At 55.6% G+C, this 9062-nt stretch overlaps 2 protein-coding genes across 2 annotated transcripts; one reads left to right on the forward strand and one right to left on the reverse strand.

Moving 5' to 3' along the window:
* The first annotated feature begins 57 nt into the window (after positions 1–57).
* Positions 58–4227, forward strand: PSPN (persephin). The gene is made up of 2 exons (XM_089905570.1): positions 58–2739; positions 2824–4227. The coding sequence occupies exons 1-2, from the start codon at positions 2586–2588 to the stop codon at positions 3129–3131; spliced, it is 462 nt and encodes a 153-aa protein (XP_089761696.1). The 5' UTR covers positions 58–2585; the 3' UTR covers positions 3132–4227.
* ALKBH7 (alkB homolog 7, RNA demethylase) lies at positions 3377–5290 on the reverse strand. The gene is made up of 4 exons (XM_022556999.3): positions 5054–5290; positions 4003–4176; positions 3791–3915; positions 3377–3612 (listed from the first exon to the last, which is right to left on the reverse strand). The coding sequence occupies exons 1-4, from the start codon at positions 5255–5257 to the stop codon at positions 3450–3452; spliced, it is 666 nt and encodes a 221-aa protein (XP_022412707.1). The 5' UTR covers positions 5258–5290; the 3' UTR covers positions 3377–3449.
* Between the last annotated feature and the right edge of the window lie 3772 nt (positions 5291–9062).

Below are 9062 nucleotides of genomic sequence, written 5' to 3' on the forward strand. Positions count from 1 at the left end.
CTGCCCGTCTGTCACCCCACCCTCTGAGTCTGAGGACCCCAGTGTTTTCTCCATAGTTTACTTCTCTCAGTCTCCAGTCCCCTGCTTCTGAAACCTCTAGAACTTAATCCTCTCCTTACCCCTCAACCTCCTCCACTGGGCTTCTGCTGGGTGATATCTTTCAGGTCTTCCATTTGACCAGTTCTCTCTTCAGCTGTGGCTTATCCACCACCTAAACCCATCCAGTACTTAGTTTCACTGTCTGTTTTCCAGTTCTCCAAGTTATCTTTGTTTCTTTCTCAGATCAGCAGGTCTGTTTTGAGTGTCTGGCCCCTTCTGTTTTTGATCCCTTCTTTTGCATTTTTAGTTTTAAGCATCCTTGACTTACAGTCTCCATCACACTCACCTAGGACCTGAAGCTCACGGGCATCCTGCTGTATCCTGACTCCTTTTCATGATCTGTTCTCGTGTTTTGGGATCTGGGATGACGGACTCATGGCCAGCTTGGGCCTCTATCTGTGAGACTCCCGCATGGTCTGCTTTGCAGGCAAGTCCTTCCAGATGGTTTTTGCATACGCTCCCAGCAGGTGCCCCAGAAGTCCTGTCCTGAGCCCATTTTAGGTGTGGTTCTCAGCTTGTGGCTCTGTCCCTACATGGCCACAAAATCCCATACCCCCTTCTTGCTGATCTTGGCATCTGGCCCCTAGTTTTCAACTTCCCAGTGATGTTTCTGGGGCTTCCCTTAGATTCTTACAAGTTGGTTAGGCGTTTATTTTATCTAGCATTGCTAAGAGTGCTGTAGCAGGAGGGCTTTTTGAGTTCGTGGACAGTCACGTTGCTGGAAACGGAATTTGGCAGCAGGAGTACTTTTGAACCCCCGTTGGAGTGATCCAGCTGGGGGCAGGATGCCGGCCTGCCGTCTTGCCCAAGCTGGAGGCTGCGGGTGGAAAACTTTCCCATCCAGTTCCACGGGCCCTTGGCTGCCGAGCGGGAATGCCTGAGACGCCAGGTTAATTCCTAGGAATGTCCCAGGTCATTCCACCCTCCCTCCCCATCCTTCCGCCATGCCTTTTGGGAGAGAAGCAATGGCCCCTTGCCCTGGCAATTTCACCCCTGCTCTGCCTGCCACGTGGACCGAGGTCTAAGGCCTCCCCACCAGGCCGGGCCATGTGCCCCGGGGGTTCAGAGCAGGGGTCTCGCATTCAGCTTGACTTGGGTCCAAATCCCACCGGTGTTTCTTAATTCTGGGTGACTTTGGATAAGTGACATTCCCACCCCGTGACATGCCCACCCCCATCTGAAAGTAGTCTCCATAAACAGCGCAAGAACAACCACACCAAAATCATTGAGGCGGTCCCCTGTGGGTGGAGTTGAGGTCCTCTCCAGTCTCTTGCTGATACAAAAGGCAGCAAATAACCCTGAGCTTGCATCTTGCCTCACCTGAGGAGGATGAGTTCCTGAGCAGGTGTCCTGGATCAGAGGGATGTGATTTGCACTTTCTGTAGCAAATGCTCAGCGGCTACCGATTTACAGTGTCACCAACAGGCGTGCCCGTGTCACACACACACACACACACACCCAGCCGGGTGTAAGCAGACTTTGATGTCTGCCAATCTTGGGTGCACAGTCTCATCCGAGTTTTAACCCAGTCCCACCTGCGTGAGATTGAGCACCTCGTCAAACCTCCACAAGCTGTTCGTATTTCCCTTGCCTCAGAAGCTCTCGCAACTGCACAGTGCCAGGCACCACGTTACACACTATGCGTCTTCTGTCTGTCCTCCCCATGTGGGAGGGACTCTGGTTTAGCCCCCTTTCACGGCTGGGGATGGAGGCTCACTTCCCTGGGGTGATGGGAAGGGCAGGGAGGTCACCGGGACCAGGGTGGGGCCTAAGCGCCCCTCTGCTCTGATGCCCTCTGACCCTAGGGCAGGACTGAGGTCCCAGGGGGCTCAGGGTGGCCTTCTAGAGACAGGAGTCCCTGCGGGGTGAGCTTCCTGCCCCTGGTGTCCCAGCTCTTGGCTGTCCCCGGGCCTCTCCCCTTTCCTGTTTTGATGCTGGCTCCGCCAGGCCCGGAGACAGAGGCATGATGTCTTAATCCTCCAGGCAGGAGCCATGATGGATTCCCCGTCAGCTCACCCACCTGCCAACCCACCTCTTCCCCCTACCCACATCTGCTCTACCTGGTGCATGACACAGGGGCTACTGAGCCCCAGCACCCTGCCCAAGTGGGGAGAGCCCCCAGTGGGGGACCCACGGGGCCCCCCACCTCTCCCTCCAGACGGCAGGTCGGGTGGGGACCCTGGTTGCCCGCCCTGGGCTCGGCCCTGGCTGCCGCCACGACACTCATAAATCAGGGGGCGGAGGGGGTGTCGGAAATAGGTCTGTGGAATGTCTGGATGGGGTATGCGGGGGGTGTGCGCCCTTAACTCTTAGAAGGATGTGCGGTGTGGGGCAGGAGGAAAGGGACTGCCTGGGCCCCAGGTGTGGGACGCGGAGGCCTTTGTGACAGGGCAGCGGCCGGCAGTGAAGAGGTTATCTCCGCAGCTCAGGCCGGGGGATAAATTGAGGACGCAGGGCATCTCCACCCTCAGGACCTGCCCGTCACCATGGCCACAGGACGAGTCCTGCTAGGCTCTCTGCTGCTCCTGACCCTGCACTTGGACCTCCGCGGGGGCCCTGGGGCCTGGGGGGCTTCGGTGGCAGAGGAGGAGCTCTTGTCTGAGCCAGTGGTGGACAGAGGGACCTGGAGGCCGCAGCTGGGTAAGGACCCCCAGAACGCCGTGCGCTCCCCAACTCCTTCCCGCCCAGACCCTGCCTGCTGTCAGCTGCCCCCTGTCCCCGCAGGCACCCGCCCGCGCCGAGCCCTGGCCAGCCCGTGCCAGCTGTGGAGCCTACCCTTGCCCGTGGCCGAGCTGGGCTTGGGCTACACGTCGGAGGAGACGGTCATCTTCCGCTACTGTGCCGGCAGCTGTCCCCGCGGCGCCCGCACCCAGCACGGCCTGACGCTGGCCCGGCTGCGGGGCCAGGGCCGAGCCCACGGTGGGCCCTGCTGCCGCCCCACCCGCTACACCGATGTGGCCTTCCTCGACGACCGCCACCGCTGGCAGCGGCTGCCCCAGCTCTCGGCGGCAGCCTGTGGCTGCGGCGGCTGAGAATGCCCGGCCTGGGGCCCTGCAGCCGCTGGAGGAGCTCAGCTGACTTATTTATTGGAGGCTTGGATGCCGAGGCGAAGAGAAGGGGAGGTGGTTTGGGCCGCCAGCAAGGGGCACAATAAAGGAAACTGCTCCTCCAGCCTCGTGAGTGTGTGTCCTGCCGGGGATGCTCCCGATGGGTGGGCAGGTGGGGTCCCGGCTTCCCCTGCAGATTCCAGCCCCCAAAAACAGCCGGTGCCAGGAAGGCCAGCTTGTCCACTCTCCAACTTTATTCACAAACACGGTGTCTTTGAGCAGCTGTGGGGGAGGGCCCCGGGGTCAGCAGGGTGGGGGCAGCTGCCCGGGCTCCCCAGGCCCCATCCCCTCAGGGAGGGAGCGGCAGATCACAGAGATGCGTCGGCCCCGGGGAACCCGACGCTCCCCAAAAAAGGACTCTTCATCCCGAAGGATCTCGTGAGAGAAGTCATAACGGGCCGAACCCCTGCAAGAGAAAATAGAGGCTGTGGCCGGGTGGGGTGAGGGCAGCGCCTGTTCAAGGCAGAGCGCCTGCGGTGGGGGGTAGAGTCTGCCGTCAGGGCTGAATGAGAGAAGGTGTTCAAAGTGCTGGGTGGGCATCTCAGGAGTTACTGGTGGGGTGGGGGCTCCCTGGCTGCCAGTACCTAAGGATGTAGAGGGAGCCCGGCTCCAGCAAGAGTTCCAGCCACTCCCCTGGCTCCTGGGTGTGCACCAGCCGCATGACGCTGGGAGACAGCAGGGACAGACCAGCAATCGTGGATCCACAGAACTGGAAGAGGGGACACACTGGCAGGTGGGCTTTGGCCTGGCCGGCTCACCCCCAGCCGGGAACTCCAAGGCACTGGCCTCTGCACACCTTGATGCTGTCCACGTGTGGCTTGATGTACCCCCGAGGTTCCAGGTCCAGCACGTGCACCGAGGAGAGCAGGGTCTGGCCGGGGCCAAAGGCAGCTGCCTGCACACGCTGCAGGATGGACCGGCTTGCCTCTGACCAGCGTGACTTCTCTGTTTCTCGGAAGCCGTGGATGGCCTGCCCAGAGAGCTCAGGTCAAGCCTGGAAGCTCCCAGGGGGGAAAAGGGAAACTAAGGCACATTGTGGGGCTGGGGTGGGTTGGGGGAGAGGGTGGTGGAAGTGCAAAGCAAAGGCCTGGTTTTCCAGCATGACCCTTGACCCCCACCCTCAACTCACAACCTTGGTCCTATTTACCCCATGATGCTGGGTCTCAGACCCCAACCCTGACCCATCTGGGTCTGGCCTTAGTCCTTTTTTAAAAAAAATTATGTATTTTTGGCTGTGTTGGGTCTCCGTTGCTGCGCGCAGGCTTTCTCTAGTTGCGGCGAGCGGGGGCTACTCTTCGTTGCGGCGTGCGGGCTTCTCATTGCGGTGTCTTCTCTTGTTGCGGAGCACGGGCTTCAGTAGCTGTGGCGTCTGGGCTCAGGAGTTGTGGCACATGGGCTTAGTTGCTCCGTGGTGTGTGGGATCTTCCTGGACCAGGGATCGAACCCCTGGCCTCAGTCCTTTCTACCCACCATCAGGCTCCAATTCAGTCCCAGATGCCGTCCCTAATGCTGGCCCAGCTTCAATATTCACAACATGATCCCACCCAACACCAGGTCCACCCCCAACCCGTGACCCTCCCTCACTCCCTCCACACCGTTTCCCCCCCTAACTTTGGTCCTGTTCCCCAAACACCTCTCAGTTCCAGGTTCTGCCTCCAGTTATGACCCTGCCCTCATGTCCCAAGCGCTCTCCCTGCCCGCAAGGCCCCTCAGCTTCAAGACACTGCCCCCATTCCCAGGTCCCGCCCCCAGATATAGCCCCGCCCACCCAGGGCTCCACCCCGTCCCCCCCTAACGTCCCAGGTCCCGCCCCGCTGTGGCTCCGCCCCCAGCGCCAGCAGCCTCACCGCGTCCCAGTGATCGTACTCGTATCGACGGCAGCGCAGCTGCGGTTCCAGCTCGCAGCTCAGTATCTCCTCCTCGGCCGCGCTCAGGAAGCCGGGCCGTACCACGGCCGCGTCCCGTAGGCGGCTTAGCACGGCCGGCCCCGAGCCCCGCACCCAGCCCTGCCCGGCCACACTCCACAGCGCTAGCCGCCCACTCCCGGCCATTTCCCTGGAGCCGGGTCGTGGAAGCTGCCGGGGTCAGGAGCACGCCCCTGCCCCAGAGCCATTGGCTGTGGTTACGCCGAGTCCTTCCAGCGATTGGCGTTTCTCAGAGTCCCGCCTCTCGCTCAAGGCTACTGGTTGTTACTCGGCTTGCCCTCTCGAGCTATTGGCTCTCCCCAGAATCCGCCTCCTCTCCCGCGGTATTGGGCGCCATCGACCGCAGTGACTCAGACTAATGGCTGTGCCTAAAATCCGTCTTCCAGAGGGCGGGGCGGGGGTGGGGGTGGGCGAAGGCTTGATAGGGCCGGGGTCAGAGGTCAGGGGTCATAGAAGGATTGGGCCAAGGCTAGAGGTTAAGGGCAGAGTACAGCTAGGCTGAGATCTAGGGGTCAAGGGAGTGACGTCAAGGCTGTGATTATGGGCTGGGGCCAGGTTTGTGGAGTTAGGGGATTCAGTCAAAGGTCAAAGCGAGGCGCCTCCCGTTCCCCCTCTCTTTACTGGGTCATTCCCACCCCCATACAAACAGGCTGGCTCCCAGCTTAAAAACAGGACATAAACAAAAGATCCTCTTCCTTTAATGGTAGAATTGTCATGTCACCATTTTGCAGCCCTTATTGGAATATTGGTGGTTCTAGACAAGGACTCTCATTCCCTCCTAACGTCATGAAAGAGGGACAACTGGATTTAATGTGCCTCCTGCTAGAAGGCACCCTCAACTGAGAGGTCATTTGCCAAAAAGCGGAACGTGAATCCGATCAGATTTGTCTAGATTCATACACCAGGTTACCAGAAATACCAAGGACAGAATCGCATCATCAAAATTCAGACAGAGGGAAAGTCCACAAGACAAACAACGATGTTTCTCCAACAGGTGAATTTCAAGGAAAGAGAAGAAAAAGAGGGAGAGATTGAGAGATTAAGGGGAAACCTGCAGTAATAAGACACTTAAAGGTTTATCAACCAGCGGCAATGCCTGCACCTTATTGGGATCCTGACTGGAACAAACTAAAAAAAAGAAATAGTGACAACCAGGGAAATTTTGACATGGGTTGAATATTCGACCATGGTAAGTGTTGTTATTTTTTTAAAGTTTGAAAATGATATTGTGGTTGTCTTTTTAAAGATTCCTTATCCTTTTGTCTATTTATTTATTTTTTTAATTTTTACAGGTTTTTTTTGGGGGGGGGACACTGCTTGGCATGTAGGATCTTGGTTCCCTGACCAGGGGTTGAACCTGTACCCCCTGCAGTGGAAGCGTGGATTCTTAACCACGGGACCACCAGGGAAGTCCCTATTTACTTATTTATTTATTTAGTTTTAGCTGCGTTGGGTCTTCGTTTTTGGGGCCGGCTTTCTCCAGTTTTGGCGAGCGGGAGCTACCCTTCATTGCGGTGCACAGGCTTCTCATTGTGGTGGCTTCTCTTGTTGCGGAGCACGGGCTCTAGGCACTTGGGCTTCAGTACTTGTGGCATGTGGGCTCAGTAGTTGTGGCTCATGGGCTCTAGAGCGCAGACTCAGTAGTTGTGGAGCACAGGCTGAGTTGCTCCGCGGCATGTGGGATCTTCCCGGACCAGGGCTCGAAAACCCCTGTCCCCGGCATTGTCAGGCAGATTCTTAACCACTGCGCCACCAGGGAAGTCCCCCTATTTATTTATTTATTTATTTATTGGCTGCGTTGGGTCTTCGTTGCTGCATGCGTTGGGTCTTCGTTGCTGCACGCGGGCTTTCTCTAATTTCAGCGAGCAAGGGTTACTCTTGGTTGCGGTGTGCTGGCTTCTCATTGCAGTGGCTTCTCTTGTTGCGGAGCATGGGCTCTAGGCACATGGGCTTCAGTAGTTGTGGCACACGGGCTCAGTAGTTGTGGCTCGCGGGCTCTAGAGCGCAGGCTCAGTAGTTGTGGTGCACGGGCTTAGTTGCTCCGTGGCATGTGGGATCTTCCCGGACCAGGGCTTGAACCCGTGTCCTCTGCATTGGCAGACGGATTCTTAACCACTGAGCCACCAGGGAAGCCCCCCCTATTTATTTTTATTTTTTTAATTTTTTAAATTTGTTTTTGGCTGCGTTGGGTCTTCGTTGCTGTGCGTGGGCTTTCTCTAGCTGTGGCAAGCAGGGGCTACTCTGTGTGGTGCGCAGGCTTCTCATTGCGGTGGTTTCTCTTGTTGCAGAGCACAGGCTCTAGGGGCGCAGGCTTCAGTAGTTGTGGCTCACAGGCTCTAGAGTGCAGGCTCAGTAGGTGTGGCGCACAGGCTTCTTTGCTCCGCGGCATGTGGGATCTTCCCGGACCAGGGCTTGAACCCGTGTCCCCTGCATTGGCAGGTGGATTCTTAACCACTGTGCCACCAGGGAAGTCCCCCCCTATTTATTTTTCATTAACTATTTTTTTTGAATGAAAGATTCTTTAAATTCTGTAGTGCTTTATAATTTTCAAAAGTTTCACACACACGATTTCATATAATCCCATAATAACCCTTTTTTTAATCCCCTACGCCTATATTGCCCCTCTCCCCTTCCCTCTTCCCACTGGTAACCACTAGTTTGTTCTCTGTATCAGGGGTCCTCAACCCCTGGGCCGCGGACTGGCCTTTTTGGAACCGGGCTGCACAGCAGGACGTGAGTGGCAGGCAAGCAAGTGAAGCTTCATCTGCTGCTCCCCATTGCTCCCCATCGCTCGCGTTACCACCTGAACCATCCCCCCACCCCCAATGTCCTTGGAAAAATTGTCTTTCACAATTGACTAGTTTGTTGTACTTCTTTAGATTCCACATATTAGTGATACCATACAGAATTTGTCTTTCTGTCTGACTTAATTCACTTAGCTTAATACCCTCCAAGTCCATCCATGGTGCTGCAAATGGCAAAACCTCGTTCTTTTTCATGGCTGAGTAGTATTCCACCGTGTATATATACACCACATCTTCTTTATCCATTCCTCTGTTGATGGACACTCTGGTTGCTTCCATATCTTGGCTATTGTAAATAACGCTATGAACATTGGGGTGCATGTACCTTTTCTAATTGGAGTTTTTGTTTTTTGGGGATATATACCCAGGAGTGGAATTGCTGGGTCATGTGGTAGTTCTATTTTTAGTTTTTTGGGACATAAAGATTCCTTACCCTTTTAGAAATACATACCGAAATATTTACAGATGAAAAGCTGGGATTTTCTTCAAAGTAATACAGTGCCATGGGGGGTGGGGGGGAGGGACGAATCACATTTGGCCGTGAATTGGTAATTCTTGAGTTGGTGTGATGGGTACGTGAGACCTCATTATCCTAATTTCTCAACTTTTGTATATATTATAAGGTGTGCACAATGAAAAGTTCAGCTAAATGTATCCGATGAATGAAGCCAAATTAAAAAGTCCTCTGGGGCTTCCCTGGTGGTGCAGTGGTTAAGAATCTGCCTGCCAATGTAGGGTACACGGGTTCGAGCCCTGGTCCAGGAAGATCCCACATGTCACAGAGCAACTAAGCCCGTGAGCCACAACTACTGAGCCTGTGTGCCTAGAGCCCGTGAACCACAACTACTGAGCCCGTGTGCCACAACTCCCGCACGCCTAGAGCCCGCGCTCCGCAACAAGAGAAGCCACCGCAGTGAGAAGCCCGCGCACCACAACGAAGAGTAGCCCATGCGTAGCAACGGAGACCCAACGCAACCAAAAATAAATAAATAAAACAAATAAAATTTTTTTTAAAAGCCCCCTGAATTAAAAAGAAAAAAAGAAATTGACCTCAACACACCCTCCAGCGACAGCCCCAAGTTCTCTGTTCTCCTTGACAGCAAAATTCCTTAAAAGACTTGTTTAGC

Source organism: Delphinapterus leucas, unplaced genomic scaffold, assembly GCF_059928025.1.
Source record: "Delphinapterus leucas isolate spDelLeu-1000000601 "Yukka" unplaced genomic scaffold, BTC_Dleu_Yukka2 spDelLeu_asBTCV2_sq25, whole genome shotgun sequence".
Taxonomy (NCBI): Eukaryota; Metazoa; Chordata; class Mammalia; order Artiodactyla; family Monodontidae; genus Delphinapterus; species Delphinapterus leucas.

Coding starts and splice junctions, on each gene's coding strand:
- ALKBH7 (XM_022556999.3), bottom strand. CDS start 5,257: ATGGCCGGGAGTGGGCGGCTAGCGCTGTGGAGTGTGGCCGGGCAGGGC. Junction 4,177..5,053: donor AGTACGATCACTGGGACGCG/GTGAGGCTGCTG, acceptor CTCTCTGGGCAG/GCCATCCACGGCTTCCGAGA. Junction 3,916..4,002: donor CACACGTGGACAGCATCAAG/GTGTGCAGAGGC, acceptor CCCCTCTTCCAG/TTCTGTGGATCCACGATTGC.
- PSPN (XM_089905570.1), top strand. CDS start 2,586: ATGGCCACAGGACGAGTCCTGCTAGGCTCTCTGCTGCTCCTGACCCTG. Junction 2,740..2,823: donor GACCTGGAGGCCGCAGCTGG/GTAAGGACCCCC, acceptor CTGTCCCCGCAG/GCACCCGCCCGCGCCGAGCC.